The 27,012-nt window shown below is 35.6% G+C and overlaps 2 protein-coding genes across 3 annotated transcripts in view; one reads left to right on the forward strand and one right to left on the reverse strand.

Moving 5' to 3' along the window:
- Nucleotides 1-19,711, reverse strand: part of LOC127629534 (RNA-binding protein Nova-1-like) — an 86,244-nt gene extending 66,533 nt beyond the window's left edge. Inside the window, exons 1-3 of one of the 2 annotated variants that reach the window (XM_052106619.1) lie at nucleotides 19,047-19,711; nucleotides 13,276-13,338; nucleotides 2,201-2,344 (exon numbers count right to left, since the gene is read on the reverse strand). In XM_052106619.1, coding sequence (XP_051962579.1) covers nucleotides 2,201-2,344; nucleotides 13,276-13,338; nucleotides 19,047-19,203 — 364 coding nt within the window. In that variant the 5' untranslated portion in view covers nucleotides 19,204-19,711. The remainder of the gene's footprint in view (nucleotides 1-2,200; nucleotides 2,345-13,275; nucleotides 13,339-19,046) is intronic. The other variant, XM_052106620.1, reaches the window with a different exon arrangement.
- Nucleotides 19,712-25,961: 6,250 nt separating this feature from the next.
- Nucleotides 25,962-27,012, forward strand: part of LOC127629535 (bleomycin hydrolase-like) — a 32,172-nt gene continuing 31,121 nt past the window's right edge. Inside the window, exon 1 of the mRNA XM_052106621.1 lies at nucleotides 25,962-26,098. Coding sequence (XP_051962581.1) covers nucleotides 26,089-26,098 — 10 coding nt within the window. The 5' untranslated portion in view covers nucleotides 25,962-26,088. The remainder of the gene's footprint in view (nucleotides 26,099-27,012) is intronic.

Genomic DNA, 27,012 nt, shown 5'->3' on the forward strand with positions numbered 1-27,012 from the left:
CTTTGGACAACTCAATAACCTGTAAATTCACTTTGCTATCTATTTACACTTTGACATCAACACCATAGATTTACATAGAAACCGTTAAACCATAAGATCAAAGACAAAATGTTCAAAATGGCTGCGTGCTAGTTTCTCTGGTGCTTAAGGTGAATAACTTTACACAGAAAAGGTTAGTGAGGTATTTTATCACACTAAAATTATGTTAACACACATATTGTTTACATCCTGTAGCTATACTTTTGAAACTGTCAGTATTTTAATGTCTACAAATTGGCCCCATTCACTTCCATTGTAAGTGCCTTGCTGTAACCAAAGTCTTTCTATTAAGTCAGTCCACTGTCAGCCATTTTTGGAATGCTCTTGGGAGGCTATTTCCAGTCATGCCAGTGCAGCTCCTATCTACTTGAATGGGGGGACACCAAAATCAAAAAAACGGTCGGTCAAGATTACAAGAACATATTTCAAATCAGCAATAAAATGTGATAATATTGGAATAATGAATTGTGCTTCTTGAACTTATATTACGCTAAAACACGCTCTTTTACTGGCTTGTATAGCTAATGCGAATGTGCGTTAGCGAGTTGACAGGTAATGTCTGTATCTAAACAGTTATTGGTAGGGGTGTGACAAGATCTCGTGCCATGAGATCTCGCGATATTTAAACGTGATGATATTTCTCGTCGAGGTGAAAAGCTGTCTCGTGATATCAGCATGACGGAGTGTGAGGGTGAAATTAGCATAGAAGATCCCACCACTTTTAAATAATTTGTGTGGCAGCATTTTTGGTACCCAGTGGAAACAATAAACGGCGACAGAGTGACAGACAAGACATGAACAATATGTAAGCACTGTAATAAAATAGTGCCGTACACCGCAGCTAACATGAGCACTATGCAAAGACATCAACAGAACCACCACAGCTCTTAAATAAAATCAACCAGGGCTGAAGAGACTCGTGTGAAATCATACAGGAGAGAAGCCAGTCAGTTGAGTTTGTGGCCAAACCTTTTACAGTGCTTGCATATTGTTCTGGCTTCTACTGCATATGATAAGTCATACTCAGAAAGTAGAACAGAAGTGACATTATTACAAGATGATTAGTTAAAACATTTAAAAATGCACCTGCATTGTTTTACATTTTGTGACTTTCAGTCGAATAAAAGACAATTTTTCCAGTCATAATCTTCAATCATTGAAGATTTCTTAAAAATAGTGTTAAAATATCGTCTCGTTCTTGTCAACCCAACATTGTGTATCGTGTATCGTCTCATGAGCTAAGTGTATTGTCACACCCCTAGTTATTGGCTCTTTTACCTGCAAGGTGGGACTTACTTTCTACATCAGCTGACCGTTGGGTGCGATAGCTTCTTGATTGGGCGGCGTTCCAATTTCTTCCATTAATTTAAATAGAAGTGGCCCATCTCTGCTAAATAGTCTCTGCTGTAACCCAGATCTTTGCTTTTTTTTTTTTGTTAAAGAAAAGAAGGGATGGGTTGTAATAAATGTTTGGAGTAATCAACATTATGCCACAAATGCTGATTATTGAGCTTAACTTGTATTGAACCCAGGATATTCCTTTAAGGCAATGTCTTGATTTACTGATGTATAAAACAGCAATAAAGTAATAATTCTCAGCTTTCTTTGGATGTGTAGTCTACATATAAAATGTGGCATGCAGATGTTGCACACAAAACAAGTATTTTTTTTAAATGCTATTAATCAAAATGAATCATAATTACAGTATTGTTTGATTTAGATTTTTGATTATAATTTTCGTCATAGTTGTGCAGCCCTAATGAAAATTAGCCACTAGAAAGTGTGTCTTAAAACAGTGTATGGGCATCCATCTGAGACACATGAAAATTATTTTCAGAGCTCTTAATTCCATATTTTCTTCTTTGCAAGTCTCTTAGCTCCCCACTCGATCTGCCACGCTGCACAACCTGAGCTCTGATATAGGCCATATGGTGTGGCCACGAGCCCAAAGGTGACAGCTCCCCATGTGATTCCCATTAGGAACAAGTCACAATGACTTCGGCAAAGTACTCTTGATAATGCATTAGTGTTGACCAAATAATGGATTAATCATGCTACAATGTAAGCAGGTGCTTTTAATTGTGATCTGAATGACTGTAGATGGTAAACTAAGAAGTTGATGAGGGTTCACTTCAAGGCTATCTGGAAGTAGCAGACTTACCTGGGTAAAAGTCTTTGGATTTGGACAGTTTGATGGTGGCCCCTGTCTCTTTCTGTAGCTGGACAATAGTCTGACCACCCTTGCCAATGATGGAGCCTGCAGCGTAGCTCGGAATCAACACCTTTAGGAAATACTCGCCTTCCTCTAGAGATACAAAAAGAGATACAAAAATTAACTCTGCAATTTCAAACAAATGCAGCATTTGATTAAACAACAGCCATAGAATCAGAAGGTGATTAGTGTAAACAGTACACACAGTCGGATGTTTATATTCAAATGTATAAAAAAAAATATGTAAAATATTTTATAAGTAATATAAGTTTTCTTCATTTACTTAATAATAATAGGCCTAATACAAATTGAATGTCTTCTAGAGATCTTGCATAATATAAAAACATCCTAGGAAGTTTTTCCTTGGCTTGCTAACTTTGGGGTTTGTAAGCCAATATTCTGTGTAAAGCTGCTTTGGAAGAATATGAAATGTAAAAAGCACAATACAATTACATTGAATTGAAGTTGAATAATACATACAGTAAATACACATGTAATTAGCATTTTTATATATTTGTATTTGTATATAATTTTGTATGGCCTTTGAAGAGCCATTCCTCCTAGATATAAGTATATATACTAGCAGTTAATCAGATAAAGTCCATTGTTATTTGAAAAAAAAAAGTAGCACTACTTCACAGCCTGATCAAAAATCGCCTAAAGTTACCAGCTTGGAGGTATTAAAGCAAGGGCATAGCAGCTGCGGGGGACCTGGGGGACACGTCCCCCGCACTCTTTAAAAAGGTGATTTTTGTCCGCCGAACTTGTCCAAGCTAAACTCATACAGAATCCAAATGGTGGATATGTATACAATATTATTTGCGTTTTATTACTTTGGGCTGATTGAGTGACCATCCAGCCAATCACAGGTGAGTTTCATGAACCAAAACCTAATTACCAAATAGGCCGTCAATAAGAGAGCCTAATCAACATGGCTCTGTTCATTTCTACAAAGCTGATTTCAACAATTCTCATTTATCCATGTTTTTAATCGCCATTAATGTTGATCTAAATTAATAATCTAGAGATGAGGAACATACAAACGAGAGATATTTATCGGCATATGGTTCTTGATTGCCAGCATTATGTGAAATGCACTACAGAAAAAAAGGACAATCCTTCTTTTAAACACACATTGTAAGTGGAGTTTATATCAGTGCATGAGTCATCATTAAGATATTCTTTATACATTATGTTTGTGAGCTTAAAGTTTGAACAGTTATTTTAGCCAATTTAAGAAGATTACTAGATCTGTGTTAAATATGTAAAGCTATTTTTAATATCAGCTCCTGTTTTTATTTTACCTCTATATTAGTGTGCAGTCAACAAACTGTAGGAAAATTGATAGATCTGCCTTGTTGTAAGAACAGCATTTTACTGAAGTGAAAAGATATGTAGACATGCTTTTTATACATGAAAATCTACAGATGTTATTCAGTCATTATAATTATTTTAAGATTATTATTGATGTCTTTTGATAAAAGTCATGCACAGCAGCTCACAAACTGTAGGAGAATTATATATTTGCTTAGTTCTTATAATGCTTAAAACCTATATTACAGTCTCTTAGGTCTGTAGACATAGAAATTGTAAAGGATTACAATTTTCTTTGATCGCTGATTCAGTGACTAACACCATTTCACACAAGACACTCATTTGTCACCACCTTCTGGCATCACCAGAAATGATCACTGAATCATTAAATGGATATGAACGAATTTTGATGAACTTAGTCAAAATACTCGAGCCATTTGGATACATTTAAATTCCACAATGAAAAAATAAATTGCACTTGCACAATTTTCATTATTTACCATAGCATATTTAATTAACTACTAAATGAAGCTTTTAAGTAATTTCCTATGATTATGAATAATTAACATAAACTGTAGGTGTGCAACAGCACAGCCAGACTGCTCCTGTCTGTACCTTTAACTCAGTGGTTCTCAACTTGTCTTGCTTCAGGACTCCAGGATTTCATATTGGATATCAAGTGGCGACCCACCATAGTAAAACATAACCTGTATTTAATGTATCCTGGGTCACATTTCATGTTATGTTGCATAGTTTTGTCCATGGTTTTCAAGTACAAGGACATGCATCAAGTGACATTATTTTTGTTGTTGACGTCAACAACAAAAGTAACAGTAAATCCCCCCTCCTATTTTAAAAATCGAAGAGCATATTTACTTATATGAGCCCATTATTATCCCGTTTGTTTCCTAATTTCAAACATAATTCAAACAGAACATACATATTACACAGGAGGACAGGCTCCTCGTTACCAAGGTTAGGTCAGTGTAGCTAGTCTTAAATAATAGTAATAATAATAATAAATTATAGTGTTTATTTATGAAAAAATAAGTACCGTACTAGCTGAAAAACATCTTGAAACTTTAACTACAACTGCCACTGATGATATAAAACGAGGTCTTATAGATTCTACCTTTAGATTATTTCATATGAAACATTTTGTCAAAATATAACAGTTACTTTTACACATGTAAAATCGTGAAACAATTTTGTAAAGGTGATGATGTGTAATGAAAAGAAAATTAGCACATAGCACAGTGTTGCTCTTTTCCTCAGTGCTGTTTGGCATGTCGGGTCTGCCTACTGTTTGAGATGTTTGACTTGACTTCCTCTGTAATGCTTTAAACTAGAAAAGTCTCACTAGAATTGAAATTGGTCACATCAGTTTTGAGGTCTGTGCTCCGCAATATCGAGGGAAGCCTGGTTGTTGCACACAAGCAAGCCAGAGAGAAGAGCAGATCATTAGCCCAAGCTGATATGACGTGATATCCCTTGATATGAGCGTGAAGTGATCGTCTGCTTTGGGGTCCTTGAATAACATATAACATGCGAGTAAGGGCAGCCAGTGGACTTTCTGGTGACCTATGCAGACTGCATAGTATGCGTGTAGGGAGCGGCGGTACTGTGTGTGAAACAGAAGCAAGTGCTCCACAAGATGCCCTTTATTTTTGCAGCTAATTTTGCGAAATTTTGCAATACTTAAATCTTTAAAATATTACAAATATAAAAGTAAATAATATAATATATTAATATAATACTTATATCATAATATACAGTGAGGAAAATAAGTATTTGAACACCCTGCTATTTTGCAAGTTCTCCCACTTGGAAATCATGGAGGGGTCTGAAATTGTCATCGTAGGTGCATGTCCACTGTGAGAGACATAATCTAAAAAGAAAAATCCAGAAATCACAATGTAGGATTTTTTAACTATTTATTTGTATGATACAGCTGCAAATAAGTATTTGAACACCTGTCTATCAGCTAGAATTCTGACCCTCAAAGACCTGTTAGTCTGCCTTTAAAATGTCCACCTCCACTCCATTTATTATCCTAAATTAGATGCACCTGTTTGAGGTCGTTAGCTGCATAAAGACACCTGTCCACCCCATACAATCAGTAAGAATCCAACTACTAACATGGCCAAGACCAAAGAGCTGTCCAAAGACACTAGAGACAAAATTGTACACCTCCACAAGGCTGGAAAGGGCTACGGGAAATTGCCAAGCAGCTTGGTGAAAAAAGGTCCACTGTTGGAGTAATCATTAGAAAATGGAAGAAGCTAAACATGACTGTCAATCTCCCTCGGACTGGGGCTCCATGCAAGATCTCACCTCGTGGGGTCTCAATGATCCTGAGAAAGGTGAGAAATCAGCCCAGAACTACACGGGAGGAGCTGGTCAATGACCTGAAAAGCGCTGGGACCACCGTTTCCAAGGTTACTGTTGGTAATACACTAAGACGTCATAGTTTGAAATCATGCATGGCACGGAAGGTTCCCCTGCTTAAACCAGCACATGTCAAGGCCTGTCTTAAGTTTGCCAATGACCATTTGGATGATCCAGAGGAGTCATGGGAGAAAGTCATGTGGTCAGATGAGACCAAAATAGAACTTTTTGGTCATAATTCCACTAACCGTGTTTGGAGGAAGAAGAATGATGAGTACCATCCCAAGAACACCATCCCTACTGTGAAGCATGGGGGTGGTAGCATCATGCTTTGGGGGTGTTTTTCTGCACATGGGACAGGGCGACTGCACTGTATTAAGGAGAGGATGACCGGGGCCATGTATTGCGAGATTTTGGGGAACAACCTCCTTCCCTCAGTTAGAGCATTGAAGATGGGTCGAGGCTGGGTCTTCCAACATGACAATGACCCGAAGCACACAGCCAGGATAACCAAGAAGTGGCTCTGTAAGAAGCATATCAAGGTTCTGGTGTGGCCTAGCCAGTCTCCAGACCTAAACCCAATAGAGAATCTTTGGAGGGAGCTCAAACTCCGTGTTTCTCAGCGACAGCCCAGACACCTGACTGATCTAGAGAAGATCTGTGTGGAGGAGTGTGCCAAAATCCCTCCTGCAGTGTGTGCAAACCTGGTGAAAAACTACAGGAAACGTTTGACCTCTGTAATTGCAAACAAAGGCTACTGTACCAAATATTAACATTGATTTTCTCAGGTGTTCAAATACTTATTTGCAGCTGTATCATACAAATAAATAGTTAAAAAATCATACATTGTGATTTCTGGATTTTTCTTTTTAGATTATGTCTCTCACAGTGGACATGCACCTACGATGACAATTTCAGACCCCTCCATGATTTCTAAGTGGGAGAACTTGCAAAATAGCAGGGTGTTCAAATACTTATTTTCCTCACTGTATAGTGTCATATATTAATATGACACTAAGTGTTGGTCTGTGTGAGCCACCTACTGACAGCTGTGTCCCCCCACTTTTAAAATGACTGCTACGCCCCTGTATTAATTCTGAATTAAAACAAGTTAAGCTCAGTCGACAGCATTTGTGGCATGATGTTGATTACCACAAAAATAATTTTTACTTACCCCTCCAAGCAAAAATTTGGGTTACAGTGAGGCACTTACAATGGAAGTCAATGGGGCCAATCCGCAAACATTTAAATATTCACTGTTTCAAAATTATAGCCACAAGACATAAACAATATGTGTGTTAACATGATTCCAGTGTGATAAAATTACTTACCTTTTCTGTGTAAATTTATAGCCAATTTTACAACGTCATTGGCATGATGATGTAATGTCAACACACACTAAAATAAATAAAAATTACGATTAAATGAACTGTACAGCTCAGATAATACAAGACATTTTAATTAATGTAAGTGGTTTTTTTTTTATTATAAACTTCAAATGTCTGCCTTTAAACCCTCTGAAAATTGTCCCCATTCACTTCCATTGTAAGTGCCTCACAGTAACTTTGATCTTTGCTTTTTTTTAAGAAAAGGACGGACACGTTGAAATAAAATGTTTTGGTAATCAACATTATGACCCAAATTCTGTCGATTGAGCTTAAATTGTATTGAACCTTGAATTTTCCTTTAAGGGCATTACTAACTCAAGTAAAGATCTCATCAAGGTAAAATAATGCCTGCATAGACCATAGGTTTGCATTTACATTTGTGGTAAAAGCTTTTGTTTAAGTGGCAATCAGAGAAGGTAGCTATAAATACAACTCAAGTTATGTTAGACCACAAGTGCCAGAAGTACACCACCACAGCACTACAGGAACACTATAATAAGATCAGACTTACCGGGTCGTAATTAACACTGAACAACAAGTATTAATGCTACAGCTTAGTAGCACTGATAACAGTCAAGGGCAGTACTGTTGCGTAGGTTAGTGGGAGAAGAAAATTGTTAGTTATGTACAGTAAGTGGGAAAGGTCAGGGATGAGGGTACATTTTGTTAAGCATGTCAATCAAACTAAGTACAAGTATGAAGGTGAATTTTGAAAAGACATATTATGAAACTCTATTTCAATGTAAATGGTGAGTTTGCATTTTTAATGTACAGAATAGTGGTTTTCAACCTTTACAGACCAAGGGACTCCCACCTAGACTGTTAGCCAACACAGGGACTTTCTATATAAAAACTAGGTTTTGTCAGTAATACTTTAAGATAACTTTCATTGAAAACATCAACTAGCATTACTACATTATTTAATGCTTAAAGGGATAGTTCACCCAAAAAGTCAGATATAATTACCATACTCACCCTCATATTGTTCCAAACGCATATGACTTTCTTTCTTCCATGAAACACAAAATGAGATGTTTTAGTAGATGTTTTAAAAGGGAAAATATTTAGTCTTAGTCACCATTAATTTTCACTGTATGGAAAAAAGATGCAATGAACGTGAATTGTGAATGAGGCTGTCAATCACTAACATTCTTCCTAACATCTCCTTTCATGTACAACAGAAGAAAGAAAGTCATGATGGTGAGTAAATAATTACAGAATACATTTTTTGGGGTGAACTACACCTTTAACAAATAATTAGTTAATGTTCATACAAATAGCTAGAAATTATATGTTTTATGCATCTTCTTCATAGACCCTTTTGGTTAAAACCTGGGGATATAAATGGCTATTTTAGTTTGCCATATATAATATAGCACAAGGAATCCTTGTCTCACTTCCCTCCAGAGAAGGTCAGCAAAGGTTTTTCTGAAAGTGGAGCATCAGCGGGCAGTAAAGTACATCATCTATTGTTGGGTTCTACCTGGTTGCTGCATATCCAGGTCAGCAGTACTCATGGCCCCTGCACCGTGACTTTAACATGACATTGTATCCGTCTGCTTGGGCCGCTTGGGTACACGCTTAATATTCCACCACAATTAATCTGTGTCGGCTCCCAGAAGACGGCCACTTTCGATTAGATTGTTATTCTGGAGAAGCAGTTTATCTTGTCAAGCTAGGGCTGATGGCTAAGCTTAGCTACACACACTTGCAGCCTAATACTGATGATACGGTAAAAAGAAAGCAAGGCTGCGTGGAGTATTAATTATAGAGTGCAGCTGAAAAAACAGCAAGGATGTATGGCATGTTTTGGCTTAACTAGCACTGACAATGTAATGACACATGTCTATCATTACGTGTGAGCAAAGTTAAAATATATTTTAGCGTTCTGCTAACAAGATGGCAGATCTCTTTAAACAGGAAAGCATTGAGGGCGTTAGTATTCCCTGCTGGTTCAGGCTGGTTTATGTTGGTTTTGTTTTGGTCTAGATCAGTGGTTCTAAACCTTTTTTTATTAACGCCCCCATACTTCATTACCTTACCCCAACCACCCCCCAATTATGAGACAATTTGAAAGCAGAGATTTTGTTGTACCAAAATTTTTTTATAAAATACATATAACACAAAACTCAATATTTGTGTTATTTGCTTAAATTGCTCAATGCAGCTTCAATCTAATGCATAACTTTATTTTGTTAAAAGGACTTGTTAATAAATTCAGCAGGCTAACGCATCATGAATGTGAAACCAAAACTTGTGTTTTATGGAGGGCTAATCTGGGGCCTATAAAATAAAAATGCGAAGACTTTTTAATAGTAAAAGTGATATTGTTCATATATTTTACATTTGCCCTTTTGACTTTTTATATTTATGCATTAATAAAAAAATATATAGTTTTAACAGTGGTATTTGTAACAAGATCATAGTAAACACATGGAAGCGTGGATCTTCTTCACTACCATGGTTAGATGTAACATGATTTCTATAATAAATAAACTATGGCATTTTTATAATTATAAATAGAAGACCTACTCTAAACACATGTAAAAACAATAAATATGTAGAAGTTGTAACAAAAATGTATTATATTCCCTCACTTGTCTAATGTAGCCTATGCCAAATTTAATAGAGCTTAAGTAGTGATATGATAATATTTCATATGAATCTATTTCTGCATCAAGTACAGTTAGTGTTACTATATTAAATTCAAGGGTGGTGATGTAGAATTCTGTGCCGAATTCAAATGGTTTCCGCTTCTCACGCCTTGCTTAGTACTAACTGATTCTCGCAAAGCTTTAAGAACTTTGCGCTCGCACTGCTCTATGAATTGAGCCATTTCCATCTACAGAGCCATACAGGTGCATTATCCGAGGTTGTTCCTCTATGTGTATCTGTGTATTTGACGCTGCTAAACCAGATACTTCAGATAAGCCGCTAGACTTCATAATCAGATGAATTGCAGTACAAATGCGTACCAACCCGTATAATTGAGAACCAACTGATAGACTCCAAGTCTAGATAAACGTTTTAATGCAAAGAGGAACTTGATAATAGATTGAATTATTATGACTGATAAACGCCCCCCCATTTGTAACCTAATGCCCCCCTCTCAACTAATTTGATTTCAGCGCCCCCTGGCATCCTTTGAACACCCCTGGGGGTAGCTCAGCAAGTAAAAACGCTGTCTACCACACCTGGTGTCGCAAGTTGGAATCCAGGGCGTGCTGAGTGACTCAACTCAGGCTTCCTAAGCAACCAATTGGCCCGGTTCCTAAGGTGGGTAGAGTAGCGTTGGGTTAACCTCCTCATGGTCGCTATAAAGTGGTTCACATTCTCGGTGGGGCACGTGGTGTGTTGTGCGTGGATGCCACCGAGTATAGGGTGAAGCCTCCACATTAACTAGGTCTCCGCGGTAACGGACTCAACAAGCTACATCATAAGATGTGCGGATTGACTGTCTCAGACACGGTGGCAACTAGTATTAAGAACTTTCTCTTTCTTTTGAGTTCACAAAACTTACACCTTTTAAGTAACCTGAATTGTTTTATTGTTTAAAGTTTAATTAACTTGTCTCATTACAAGAACATGAATTTGACTGAAACTGGAAGAGGATTCTATTTTCCCCCACGGTTTTAATGGCACTCGACAGGGAGAGTAAATGTTCAAATTACGTGTTATATAATGTGTCTTTGTGCAAGATGAATGTAAAGGAGGATACTTGTAAGTGTTTAATGTTTTGTTGTGTTATTTAGAAGAGTTTCTGTTATGTTAAGGTTTTTGGGGGTTACCATTATGGTCAATAGTGGAGCTTGAGCTTAGGTTGAGGACAGGTACAATTTAGGATTGTTCTACAGTGTATTGCTGTATTTGTTAAGCAATTACTATGGTAATCAAAGAATGTGTTTCCAATTAGCATGCGTTTCCAATTAGCATGCAGTCAGCATGCTAGTATTCACTTTAAAACTAGTTAGTTTGATTCCCTCTACTTGAAGTATTTAAGTTGAGCTAACATGGTATTTTAAGTTCAGCCAAATAGTTCAATTTAAAGTTAAGTATTAAAATATATGAGTTAGCTTACTCAGTATTTCAAGTTAAGGGCAATTAACATGTATGTGTAGTACAAAATAAAAAAGCAGAGTTCTGTTAACTTAAACTAGGGGAACTTAGAAAATTTGATGAAACTGATTGCCATCATTGAGATCTGCTAACTTATTAGGGTTTAAGATGCCTAGTGTGGCCACAGGCCAGATTTTTGCTCTTAAGAATAAAATTCTTATTTTCTATTTTCTAACTTAAAGATAAAAGTTAAGTAAAAAATTTGAATTAGAAGATTAAGAATATTTAAGGCAGTTAAAAATATTTCGTATTCCTGAATAAACTTCTAAAGAATTTGTTTGGTAACACTTTGCAATAAGTTTCAATTTGTTAACATCAGTAAATGCATTAGGTATTATGAACTAACAATTAACTATATGTTTGTACACCTTTTATTAACATTGGTTAATTTTAATTTATGAGAATCCAATTGTGCACTGTTAAATAACATTATTTCATAGTGCATTAACTAATGTTAAAATATACTTTTAATTTAAATAATGTATTAGTTTATTCTGAAAAATTAAATTAACCAAGATTAATAAGTGCTAAAAAAAAAGTGTTGTTTATTGTTTGTTCATGTTAACTAATGTAGTTTACTAATATTAACAAATACAACCTTATTGGTGTTGCCAAATGCTCTTATACTTTTTCTGAAACCCAAGAGATGTTTTTAGGAACTGTTAAGAACTTTCTTAATATTTTCTTAAGTAGATTTTCATTAATCTGGCCCCAGCAAACCAGCATCCCATACGTGGGGGCCAGCATCTAAAACACCAGCATACAGTATGCTGGTGACCAGCGATTCTGATCTTTTCAACAGGATTAATACAGCAGATTAGTTTGAGGTTTACAGGCATTGGGATGAGTTTAACCATGTTTTAACAAGACAATCTTCTTGAGGTAATCTCATTAGAATCATTGCATGATTGATCTGGATGTGTATTGAAGCAAATCTCTGAATAAACAGAAATACACTCTCATTTTGGGGCACACCTGTTTGCCTGTGTAGTGCAGTCATCAATATTGGATGCTCCGTTTCCCAGAAGAGAAAGATTGTAACATTTAAATGCATATATCTATTAAAGATGAACTTAGTAAACTTTTATGATTACATTAGCATAGCTTCAAAGCTAACAGACATTGACTAAAAGCCACAAAACTCTAGAATTGCATAATCAAGGGAGTAATGAGGTTATTGTGACATAAATAATTTGACTAAGAAGTCGGGTTCAATAAAACCTCTAAATGACAACCCCTAATTGTCACTCACATACTAAAAATTGCTGTTGTTTTCACACATTATAAACAGGCAGTTCAAACAGAGTCTGCACCATGGATGCATGCTTTTCTGCAATGACCCAGATTTCCCACAGTGCTAACACTGTCCTTGTTTTGATTTGGATGAGTCTAATTTTAACCTTGATTAATATGGCAAGGGTTCATAAATAATGTGTATCATGCATGCATAAGTATTCTCTCTTCAAAAGCATCTATCAAAAGTCTGTCATAAACTGGATCAAAGGCTGAGTCCAGACCTGCTATAATTTACATTATTTACTCCAATTTGTGAAACTCATTAAACAGATGATGTTTCGTCAAGCATCACATTTTCATAATAATATCAGGCAATTTTAAAGGTTACACATTATATATTGTTAATTATGAGTAGCATAATTGCAGTTTTACAAAGCGTGATGTGTAATGCAGTATTGCATGAGTCAAAACAAAACAAAAAGAAAAGAAAAAAGAAAGAAAGAAAGATCAGAGTTAAAAGTAGACTCTGATTTGCAGATAACAAGATCTGTGTGTGATTTAGCAAAGAATGAAAGAAATTACCGTGAAATCCGACAAAATCTGATGAAAATGGAGGATCATGGATGGCATCTTGGTTGCATCGCTCTAAAAGAATGCGAATGAGAAAATTAATCTTGGTGGAAAAGTCAAGTACAAAAACAAAACAAACTGAAGAACAGCTCTGGCCAGTTACAGGACAATTACAGAGTCTACCTTTAAGCTCCTGCTCAAATCAAGAACATATTTGTGAATGTTGACCAGCTCACTTTGACCTCATGGACAATGAAACAGGAGAAACAAAAGTATTATAAATGCATGTTGTAATGAAGTAATGAACTTTGTAATAATGCCTTCTTTGTTTCCTGGTTTTTCACTATTATTTTAAATCCAAAATGACCTAATGACAATTGTATACATTCAAATGTGTGTACTGAGAACATAAACAAGAGTCAATCCTGGAGAGAGATTCTCTTTTTCTTTCCTTTTAAAACGTGGAAAAAAGCCATCAAAGTCCAAGTTTGAGTTGGATCAAGCATATTTCCTGTCACTTGTCAACACAAAGCCCTGGCTGTGAAAAATCAGTGGATAACACTACATGTATATCCGTAACTGTGCCTTTGAGGGAAATGGGTCCAACCCACCACTCCCATTGTGCTGTACAAGGAACAAAACAAGAACAAGTTGGTATGCTCTTATACTTATTACATTTTCCCTCCAGCACACTGAATATCTTAATAAGGCTTGTATTGCATATATTTCTATATACAGCTTACAGTATGCATGTTATCCTCACTGAGATGTCAGAATAATTAATAAAAAAAAAGCCCAAATGGGTATTACTCATAATAAACCAGTGGGTGTAAACACAACCATTGGTTGCTAGAGGCTCCCAAGAGAGTAGCGGTCCAGAATAAGCCTGAGGATTGAAGGATCAAATCCTGAGAGCTTGTGATTGTAGGCGTTATGGGCCAACAAACCAGGCTATAGGCACAGAGTAATAAAGGCAAATATAGCACCCTTAAGCTTTGGCACGTGTTTTTTAATTTGTTGTTGTTGGTCTGATCTCTCATAACAACTCTGTGATGTAGTTTTAAAGGGGTCATGACATGAGGAATACAATTTTCCTTGATCTTTTGTCATATAAGAGGTCATTGTACTAAAAAGAAATTCTGTAAGTTTCAGAATTCAAAACTTCCTCCTCAATGCAAAAAGAGCATTTGTTGAAACCAAGCTGCCAAAACGACTCGTTCTATACTTCCTCCACATTGTGATGTCACACTGTGGTAGACATTTGCATCTGACCCCCTCCACAACAACATATCAATGCCTACTTTACCATTAATCACTTCCGTAGCCCGCCCAGTACCAGTTAGCAGTGAGATGGCAAGTAGAGAGCAGGTCAATCAAGAGCAGAGAGCCAATCATAACAGCGGGTGTTTCTTCAAAGAGAAGCAGCACCAAAACTGAGTGTTTCTGAAATTGGGTCAGAATGAGGTTGAACAATGATCATTATTTACAAATATATGACTATTTTTTGTCCAAACTTTACTAATATTATAAGTGAATCTCAATGAACATATTAAAACAATAATAAAAGGCATGCCATGACCCCTTTAAAGAGATTATTCACCCAAACAAATATAATTCTGTCATCCTTTACTCACCCTCATTTTGTTCCAAACATATATAACTTTCTTTCTTTCATAAAACAAAAATTGTGGATGTTAGTTAGAATGGTAGCCTCAGTCAACATTCACTTTCACTGTAAAAAACATGTAATGTAAGTGAATGGCGACTGAGGCTAACATTACGCCTTACATCTCCATTGTGTTCCACAGAAGAAAGAAAGTCAGACAGGTTTGGAGCAACATGAGGGTGAATGCATAAATAATGACAACATTTTATTTGGGGAGAACTAAACTGGATAATACTGCATTAGATCTGAGGCTCAGCATTTGTTTAGCAAGCATTTGTGCTTCAGCATAACAAACAAGCATCTAATAATAGAGGAGTGATGAAAGGACCACTCTCTCTGTACGGCTGTCTAAGCAACTGCCTGACCAAAATGACTTCCGATATAAACATTGTACTTTAAACAATTTTCTCAGACTCTCAATGTCTGCTGCGCGAGCTTGGTTGTAATAAGCGCGAAGGCTCGAAGAGGAGGCTCGAGCTTCTCTTTTCGCATTGCTTCTTTCATTCGTCTCATACATATTCATTAAAGGTCCCATCCTCCATTCCATGGCAGACGAGCCGAGAGATGCAAGCAAATCATCCAATGTGGAGCCGCCTTTCACAACACCCTCCCAAATCCTCACCATCCTGCACAAGTTTTTTTTCTTTGACGCAGTGCTTTAAAGAAAAAAAACTGAAGCAGTGCCCCCTCATTTTGTACCGATCGTATGGAGATCCATAGACAGACATGACTGAAGATTGCATGGATAATCAATGACTTGCTGTTATTGATGGGAGATAGAAGAGATGGACCCAAAGGCAGTGGAAGATTGCCTGACCCCAAACAGTGATTAGAGGCGAAACGAACAAATGATGGGGGAGCAAAAGGGTAGAATGGAACACACCCCAAACATTTTTCCATAAAGCAGCCATAATAAAAACCTGTGAGTTCTGAATGCTGACATCTGAATGCTGGTAGAAGTATTGCATTGTGGGATGTAAGAGAACAAGGTGGGCAATGGCGGTGAAACGGTTATTTGTCCCCCATATACTGTAAGTGTCTGAAGGGGTGGAGGTATATCTTCAAACACAGCTGTCAAATCATGTTTATGTAACATCTCCTTTTAAGACAGATTCTCTGCGTATTCTCTCATCACAGAGAAAGAGCTGCTCAAGGAAGGGAATCTTAAAAAGAGACTAGTCGCTTATTCTATAAAGAGCAGCTATTGACCTTGACCTAAAAATGTCTTAGTGAATGCAACACAGGATTCTACACACATGGCCTTAGGAGGGTTACAGTCCCTTCACACCTAATGCTAGAACATCTAGATATCTCCTAAAAAAGCCTTAGAAAGTCATTGTAAATGGAGGCACTGTCCTGTGCCAGTGCATCCATTTACTAAATTAAAACATTACATCTTATGAGACAGAGAGAAAAAATTAGTTTTGTTTTTTTATCATAATGTTTGAAATGCAATATTTGTCATTATCATTCTTGACAAAATGGGTATTAACTTAATCAAATAAAATGATTTCAAACAAAACAAGTCATTCAAATTAAGACACTACACTACAAATATGCAAATATCAAATCAAAGAGAGTAAATATTATAAGAAAACAAAAGAGTTTTATCTTTTTAATCATGTACAGATATTGTGTTCTGTTCATAGGACTAGTCAGTTGTGTTTTCTATGTTTACTGAATCACCCTGAGCCTTAGTTTTAAGACAAAAGCACTCAAGAAAACTGCATTTAGTTAAGTTTCTCACTTTGACCATTGCTTTCCCTGTCCAATTGCACTGGAAGAAAATTTGGAGAGGGGTTTACTTAAAAAAAAAAAGCCAAGGAAACAATATCCACTCAGAAATTGCCAGTAAGTTTAACAGCTTATTTTTGGTGGCTTTAATTAGAAATTCTCAAGTAAAGTTTAATTTGCAATTCTCCTTTTCAGGTAAATTTCACTCACTTTAACAAATTTCATTGTAGCAGTGAATTAAGCAAAGCTTTTAAAAGTGTACAATCATTTTGAAGGTTTTTTATCGTCTTTAGTCATCTGCGCACGCAAACAAAATACGTTGATGTTAACAATCAGTAGATAATTTTTTTATAATGAACGGGTAATTTTGAGTAGAAAAATTCAGACTTCACAAAACAAGAAGTTAACCAAACATAACAACAAAATCAACAATAAAAATGGTATAAATAAACTTGCAAACAGTGAAACCATGCGAGCTTATTCATTATTCAAGCCCAGTGCATGCTGGGAACACCAGCTTCGAAAATGTAAGTAAAATTTACTCATTTCATTTACCTGTAAAATGTACTCAAATTAGCAAATAAATATGACAAGATTTTCTATTTTAGGATAGTAAAGATGACAAACAATCAGAAATAATATCTTATAAGCAAGAGCATTCATTTTTACTTGTTTGAATTGAGTACAAATTTAGAATTTAATTAATACTTTCAAGTTCACGCTTAAACTAACTTATATAATTTAGAAAGTACTTCATCTTTTCTGCTATATTTACATCACCACAAAATAGTTTTTACAGTGTTCTGGTGTCTAAACGTGAAGCGCAAAGATAAAAAAAAATATATAGGTTCATTTCATTAGTAAATCATTAATCTTTACTTATTTTAATATATTTAATACCTGACTAATAGAGTCAAACAGGGAAAACATATTGCCTCTAAATTGAGAGCCATGTTGATACCACATTTTTCAGTCTCTTTTAATAAAAATGCATAAATTCTACCTTCCATATATTTATCAGCACATCTTAACAACGCTTAGAGATACAAAACACTCAATTAAAAATATATAAAAAGATGTCATGATATATGTTTTAACACATAGTTGTGTGTTTATGTTTACCCTGGCTTTTCCAAAGACACACTTTACACATTTAAAACATTTGGGTGAATAAAATCAGATGGAATATCTCATACGCTAATCACAATGATAAAATAAATTAAATTCTGTTACAGTATTAACATACACTGCCATAAATGTACATATACTGTAATACCATAATACCCTATTTTTACACTTTGAACTCTATTGAAGTACAATCCCTCTTGGCAAATAAATTGCACTAAAGTCTAGATCTCTTTATCATCAAAGCCTATTCATTTGGGCAAATGGATGATGCAGGTTATGACTCCCACGGGTCCAGCATGCTTCTTATGACTGACAATTCATAAGCTTTCTGCATCGATTCTTACACGTGTAACATCCACCAATCACTTCATTTACGCGCCACTATTAAGGGGTAAGAAATACACGTTTTATACACGTTTTAACTGGTTTAGCAGTTTAGTAGACACGTAGACAAAATTCGTATGGAATGCATAATAAACAAGCATAGCTCCAATATAAACAGTACAGTCAAATATTGATGGAGCTTTACGAGAGCACTTCAGTGCATTGAGATCATTGATGCTGATAGTGTATACGGGTGAAGCATGCAAATGCGGACAAAACTGCCTAGGCCATAATTTTTTATCAATTTTGAGTAGTCTATTATCTTCAATATTACAGCGTACGAGTAGGAATAATCACCCATTTCGAAGATATCTCTAAATAAAAATATTATAATAGTTTATAATTCATATCTAAGCAATTTTCAAACTAAAACAAATGCACGAGCTCACAACGCAAGGTCATCTGTGGTGATGGCAAGGATGCGTCTACACGCATGAGCCATGTTTTCTGTTTGGGTACTTGCCCATGACATTAGCCTATATTTAGGAATATACGACCCGCTTACACCACATCTAATCGTTTTGATTTACAAAGACTCTGGTCATCTACAAACCACTTTAACTGTCGTAGTTAATATCCGTAAGACGGTCGCAACAATTCAGGGCCACTTAAAATGGACGCAAATCATATTTTCAACTTCATATACGCACATGTGTGGTGAAGCCAGGCCACTTTCGATTTAACGCACCAGATCAACATGGATGTGTTTACACGATAAACCTGCCATTAACAACCATTACCAATGGGACTTTCGTACTAGTCTTTAGGAAGCGTCGCATCCTTATTCGTCGGCTGTGTCTCAAAACCTACTGTGTTGCCTACTTAGACAGCATTTTGGGGCAGCGTTCGATGATGCCCAAAATAGTCTTACCTCCTGTATTAGTGCGTTTGGTGCTGCTGGCCTCCGTCGGGGTCTCCAGGGGTCTTTTGCGGGAATCGGGAGGATCGGACTCCATGTGCGGCTGTTGATTGTGATGATGCGGATTGGAGAAAATCCCGTTTTGCTGCACTGCCCCACCGGCCATCATTTTTTATAGGGAATCTTTAGACTCTTATCTCTTTTTCGTATCAGATATGATGTTTCTAAATGTGATTTGTGGTTGATGCAATCCTCCGTCGAAACACCACGCCGAAGCTTCGCGATTGCCTAGATAAAGTATCAAAGACACATCGATATCCAGCGGCTCGATTATTTTAAGTATGTACTGATATTGATTTCAAGTGATGTGAGAAACGTCCTCACTCGTGGCTCAAGCGATTTTATTCCTCTTTAATATCAAGCACCGCTCTTTGGTGGCGCTCTCCTGGCGGAAACAATATATGACCTAAAAATTGGGAAGTCGCGCGAATAATAAATAATAGCCTAACGGCAAAATGTACAAGGGGCGAACAAAAAACGACGTTCAAACGGGTCCTCGGCTCCGGCTTGCAGGTGTTCAAACCCTGCAGTCAGAAGTAGATGGTGTGGAATACAGTCCAGGGAGAAGACGTGCAATGCCTTGAAAGAGATGTGATGTTTTTTGTAGGCTCTGACTCGGAGATGCTGCAGCTTTGCTTTCAGAGCATCTTTGCGCGTTACTGCTTGAGCGCAGAGCAGCGGGTGACGTCATATAGAGCCGAATCCTCGGCTGTCAAATGTGAAGAAACGGACACGCCCCCTCGGGCTGTGATTGGACTAGATTTGGACTAGCGTGTCACATGACAAAACAGGAGGAGGTGGCTGTGATAGACATGCGAGAGCAGCATCATTTTTAAAATGAGTCGTAATTTAAAATGCGCATTTAGTCTATATCTAATCCTAAATCAATTAGAATTATTATTATTGCTGTTGTCTTTTTTGCTATTTTATATAGTCACGTTTTTATATTTTTTTGTCAAGTCAATAGTTTGTTGTGTTGTATTTGATTTTTCTTTTTCATATTTTCTGCTTTTAAATATAATATTTGGTAACACATTATTTTACTGTGTCCTTGCTATGCATATTACATGTATTGACTATAGAAATAACAGTAAATTATGTATAATTACAAGCAACTAACCCTAAACCTATAGCCTAGTAAGTACGTTATTTAATATTATGCAGTACGTACATGTGTAATAAAGTGTAGCCTACTATTTTAATAATAATAATAATAATAATAATAATAATAATAATGATAATAACTTGAATAATAATATCTCTATAAAAGTTGATGTTACTATGTATGAAGAAATTGTTCTCTTTGATTGGTGAACACCTTGTATCTTGTGCACGCGCACATGGATAAAGAAAGAAAAACCTGTCCTATACCTGTTCAGAATCTAGTCATAGTCCTCCAAGGAAAACTCAGTTCATGGTGTAACACACACTATTTATCTTTTCCTTTGACCTACACACTGACACAAACTCACCTATCATGTCAACACAGGGCCAGAGGCAGAGCACGTCTCTTATTCCAGATTTGCATCAAGGTGTTGTTGCATTCTGCCACCTGCACACAAAGAGCCACCTCACAAAATCATATTTCTGTGGAAAAACTCAGAAGTGAGCCAGTATCATCTGAAATGCATAGGTCAATGCTCAGTGTTTTTGGAGAAATGTGACAAATCCGTACTGAGACATATGGCTCCTATTTACGGGGCGAGGAGGCACACAGAGCTAAATTAATTAACATAAAACACTTGTATTCTTTTGATTCCAGCCATCCATGAAATGCATTCAATGTGAAACCAATGTGTTTTTCTACAAGTCACATGTTCCAGTGAAGCTCATTTCTCCTTTAATAAACTAGGTGATTATTTTTTTATTATATTATTTTAGCTTCAGTAATTTTAGGAGTATTCATTTATATATGATGCCATTAAATACTGTGGCTGGTCACTGTTAACAATGGTGTGAATTTCATAGTCATAGTAAAAGTCTTATAGGGTGGGATTGGGGGTTTGTATTCAGCATGTTCAGTATGCTTAGGTGAAATCTGCAGAATTATGAAAGCTGCTGTTGTTTGTCTCATATTTAACAGGTTGCAAGTAATTGCCATGAAGAAAAAAACATACCAAACAGTATCTAAGGCAAATGCATTTGGTCTATTTTATTCTGAATCAAATATTGAGATAAAAAGCTTAAATAACAAAAAACAAATTCTGCTTCATTATTACATATCTAAATATATAAAGGACAGCATATAGCAAACAAAAATAATGTTGTGTTTACCAGTAAAGTATTGCACACAAATGTTGATTTCGGACAGATGGCTGTGGCTAAAGCTCTCCATTCCTACAATATGGGTTTATGAGCTTTCACATAAACCTGTGCAGTTTTCCCCCCTCTGTCACACTGGTAAAAGGGGTATAACTAGTTGTGGATGACTTTCAATGCATAACACCCTCCCCCACGCAACGCACATTGTTGGAAGAGGGGAACCCCATCTGCCCCCTTTTCCGTAAGAGCACCCACACTATTGTTTCTGAAGCTCGCAGAGAAAAAAAACCTTAAGAATTGGCCGGACCCGGCAACATCTGGCCTTAAATTCCACATTTATTTATTATCACGAACAAGACAGTGTGCAGGTTTAAAGGGGTATTTCATCATATGTCTGGCATAAACTGGCTTTGTTTGGAATAATTATCATGTTATTATTACATAGCAGCAATAAGCACAATGGGCATACTGAGTTACTTCATAAACATCTTTCAATTGGTCTCAGCCTGAATAACAAATATGAAATTATGTATTTCTTAGAAAGGGAGCATTTCCAAATTCTTAAATGAAATGAAATTTTTAAATGAAATGTACTAAAATCCATGTTGATTCTTGTAATATGGCTGCTCATATTGTTTATATTTCAATGACCATGTATACAGTCAGAGTTTATATATTAATATTTTAATTGTAATTTAGTACAATTAAAATATTAGAACTGCAAAGCCAAAATTCACTCTAAAATGCAATGGACAAATGCACAAGATTCTCCAACTTCTGGGTGAATTGTGGAAGCCATCAAAGACAGCGAATAGAGCCAAGAGCTGTTTCTTTGTCCAAAGTCTCCAGCCATAATTTAAGCCAACATAAAATTCTTTCAAGAAAATTCCATTCAACAAATCTCTTTTCTTATTTTGTGAAAGCTGTCTATATAGCTTGATGTACATCAACATTATAAAAGAAAATCTACAACATAACAATGCTATCTGTTGAAATATATAGCCTATTTTTTCCATATCAGTAAACTAGCTTGAACATATCTGTAACAGCATGCAAACTACTTAGAAAGGTTTTATTTACTTTAGAGTGCAGATGTGGACGTTACGCAAGGTTACTGTCCCCTTGTGGCAAAATGTTAAAGTCGCACTTCATGTTCTCTCATGTGACAGTGCAAATTATTGCCACCAGATGGAAGCAGTACCCGACCTTACATAATAATACTTACTAAACTTCACGAATGCTTCGATGTCAATTATTGATTGAAGTGTTGGAAAGTTGTCAAACCAAGGTAGATTCCTTATTGTTATTTTAGTTTTTTCTCTTTTTTGTAGTTATTATTATGTAATGCAAATGTAGTTTGGCCACAAGAACAAATATGAAAGCATTTATTATTTATGTTTATATATATATTATATACTTCAGGTTATTATTTGTTTTAGCTACATGACCTCAATATATATATATATATATATATATATATATATATATATATATATATATATATATATATATATATATATATATATATATATTATATACTTCAGGTTATTATTTGTTTTAGCTACATGACCTCAAAATATGCATTGTGCAAGTCATAAATTGATGAGGCTATTGCATTTATCCTGTTATAAATGCCACACCAGGGTTTCAAGCTTGTTGTTGCCTTTTGTTTATAAAGTTTTAATACTTACATTTACACTTATAGTAAGCAGCACACTTTCCTGTTCAAATTTCCACAGAGTCCAAAAGGGTAAAGTGTGAATGTTACTGGGTAAAACTATAAACAAAAAGTCGGAGACTTGTAGTCACTAAAGCATGATTTTCTTTTAGTTTGCACAAAGATTTAATCATTTGCAACATCATCCAGATCATACATGATCCAGAAATGTGATTTCATTCCAATCCAGATCTCATTTCATTTTCAGTTTTTGCATGAGTTCCTGCTTTTACAGTCTAAAGTATGTCCTCTAATCTTTAATCTAGTATATAGCAGGGCATGAGCGTCACTTTGTTTTAAAAAGTGGTGGGGACTGAGCGCAAGCTGCACAACAGCAAGAAGATTGTGCGTCTGGATGCACAAGAGAAGTTTGTCACCTGCTGTCACTCAACATCATTAATAACAGCCACAACAAGCATGAAATATTACATTAAAATTAAGACATTTTTAGTGCCGGATCACCACTTGTTATAACACACAAACTAAATGGAACTTTTGCTGAAGAACTGGAGATGTTTTTAATGTAAATTACACCTCTTATATTGTACAACGGGGCTAAAGGATCCCTGCAGTAAAAGGCACTTTTTGATTTGATTTTATCTCCAAACAATAAACAGTAACAAAAATGACCACAGTCACTGATTTGTATGTATATATATATACAGGGTTGTGGAGTATCGGAATACATGTAACGAGATTACGTATTTAAAATACAAAATATTAGTAACTATTCCACGACAGATTACAGAATACATGCTGTAAAATGTAATTTGTAACATACTCCATTAGATTACTGAAGGTCAGTAACGTATTCTAAATACTTTGGATTACTTCTTCAGCACTGGTAGATTTTTTCACTTGTTTTGACTATAAAAACTCTGCCAGTACAGTATGACAAATTACACATGTTAAAAATACATTCTCAGAAAAACCTAAATATCATATGCTGTGTTGTTTCTAAAACAAGATGGATCAAATTGATCTTGTTTTAATGATTTTTAGATATTTTTACAGGAAAACAATACAGAAATTATGATCAAACATGAATTTTCTTGATAACAAATATGATCGTGTCTGGTAACATGTGCATGTAAAATGGCTAGAAATAGCATGTTAGCTGAGCGTAAAGCTGACAATTTACACAAGATTTATTTATATTTCTTCTGCTCCAAACTTTCTTCAAACTTACTTCTCTGTCTGCTCGTATGAATGTAACACATCATAAGAAAGTGTTTCACTGCTGTTCAAATGCACTTTGGATCACATCATTTATATGTATAAATGAATTCCATCTAAATATTAAATGAAACAAATTACAATAAAATGCAAAGTAATCTCTTCAGTAATCAAAATATTTTTTGAATGAAACTTTTTTCTAACTAGTAGTGGAATACAGTTACTTATATTTTGTATTTTAAATACGTAATCCCCTCACATGTATTCCGTTACTCCCAAACCCTGTATATTTATGTATAAATGTGCTGGACGGATTACTTGTGAATTGTAATCAAGTACATAAAATGCAATCACTAATGTAATCTCATAAATTACATTTTTGGGGTAATCTAATCTGATTACTTTTGAATACTTTCAAACTTACTCTATGTTATTTTATACCACATGCAATTGAGTAGGATAATCATTTAAACATAAAAGTACAAAGAGGAAGAAAATGTATTCTATTCTTTGAACAATTGTGGACCCTGCAGGCAGGAACTTTAGAGATGGCATCCAGGTGTTATGAAGCATTTAAATTCAATGTGTTAGCTGCACACATTGGTTGGGTAGTATATATATATATATATATATATATATATATATATATATTAATCTAGTTCGTTTTAAGTGCTTAATACAATAGAAACATTACATGAACGTACTTAACCTGAAATCAACAGGAATGGCATTGCTATAGGTCAAAGCTAACAGCTCAAAACTCTGACACACTTGCTTTTAACACTTACTACTTAGTAATTGTCCATTACTGGACAATTGGTGAACAGGTGGTTCCTTATCTGAGGTGCATATCTTACTGTTGTAACGTAAAATGAGCACATGCTCAAAATGTTAATCTGTGAGACTATCTAATCTATTCTGTCTATATACTGTAAATATACAGTATACATATATGTATGTATATCAGTGACCACAGTACTTTCCTATAACACCTATTTGTCACTATACAGTGCAAAATATTCCTGATCCATCAGATCATTGCATGCAATGATTTTGATTCAGAGGTCATTTGATCTAATATTTAAATTTGTATTTAAAATATGTATTTAATATTTTAAAATGTTGCAAATTTATGTAGCTAATCAGAACATCAGAAATTACAACATTTATTTTAAGACAAAATACATCAGCCCTGCTCTCCTTACTTTGAAATGGACAAACAGTGTACAAGCAATCCAAACTTGAAAGTGATTATTAAAGGCTTCCTTAAAGAACTAATAATACAGTAGTAGCCAATGCTTCATGTAATGCAGGACCATGGAATTCATTAAAGTACCTTAAAGTATAATGTCAATACCATAGTATATGAATGTGGTAATCATCAAAAGATATCAAAGTTTGATATCTGATAATATCACTGCACAATGGTACAGCTACAGTACTTTTATGTTAGTGCAAAAAAAAAACTTGTGAAATGAATACCAACAATTGGAGGATGCAATTAATTTGCTACGTTTCACAAATTCACTTACGTTTGTTTCAAAGTGGTGTTGTTGTTGTTGTTTTTGTTTTTTTTAATCAGTAAAACCCCCATCTGTTTCAAGACGAGACCATTTCCTATTAGTAGGTCACCCATCTCAACTTTATGTCCCCCACTGACAGCAACAGTACTCAGAAACGAGGGTTTCCTCCAGATATGGCAACCTGGGCAGAAAGACACGCGATTTTAGTTGATTTCCTGTTTCCGGAATTCCGTACAGACTGACCGGTTGTCGGCGAATGAAATAAACAAAGACTGACAAATCAGACTCCTAACACCTCCTCTCCTTGTCTGAAAACATGGACACTGGTGCGTATGTGTAAATATTGTCTTTTGCCGCTCACCAATGCGAGTCTACGGCTTATATCTTCAGAGATGTTGACATGAAACCAATAGCATGAGTGGCTAACTAGCCCAAGCTGTTTACTAGTATTGAAAGTGACTAAGCAAAGGTGTGAGATCGACTTTTAACTCTTGATCTCCTATAATTAATGTAAAGTACTGGACGGACACTTTAAATAAGCCATACTTAGTTATTGCTTGTAATTGTTTAAAAGAAAACAATTTGGAAATTGAAGAATAAGCGGAACACCGGTTCTAAGTCAGCGAACTCCAGCAACAATGAATGGGGTCAAACTGAAGGCAAAGTGACTGTCAGTTACATCATTTGTGTTAAAAACGATATTTCATCTTAACAGTCTTGATAGTTTGTTAAATTTCTGTTTGTGACTTTGAAAGCAGCTTTTTTCTTTGGGCTTTGAACCACAATAATAAACTGTGTTAATTTGTAATTGATAGTTATGTCAAATGGTCATATGTGATGTTTCTTGTAAATAGCAAACTTTTTAATTTGAAATGGATCATAAGGGCAAAAAAGGAATATTTGGTTACAACCACTTTCATAGAGGTTATGTGAAGTCACCCTGTCAGTTTGCCTCTGGTTATGGTAACACAGCCGGACAAAAAGTTTTATTCATGTATAATTAGAACTGCTACATTAATTTTTTAAGCAATATTTACATTTACGTTACGTCATTTACCAGACGCTTTTTAAGAACTTAAGCAAAAGCCAACAATGTCGACACAGAAGACAGAAAATATATCACACAAGCAAGAGTGCTGTTGTGGCCGAATTACAGCTGTGCTGATATCCAGACCGACATGTCGAACGACTCGTCCCCTTTTTTAAAAATAGCCAATAAACTTTAGTTTACAGCCAGACA

Source organism: Xyrauchen texanus, chromosome 36 (assembly GCF_025860055.1).
Source record: "Xyrauchen texanus isolate HMW12.3.18 chromosome 36, RBS_HiC_50CHRs, whole genome shotgun sequence".
NCBI lineage: Eukaryota > Metazoa > Chordata > Actinopteri > Cypriniformes > Catostomidae > Xyrauchen > Xyrauchen texanus.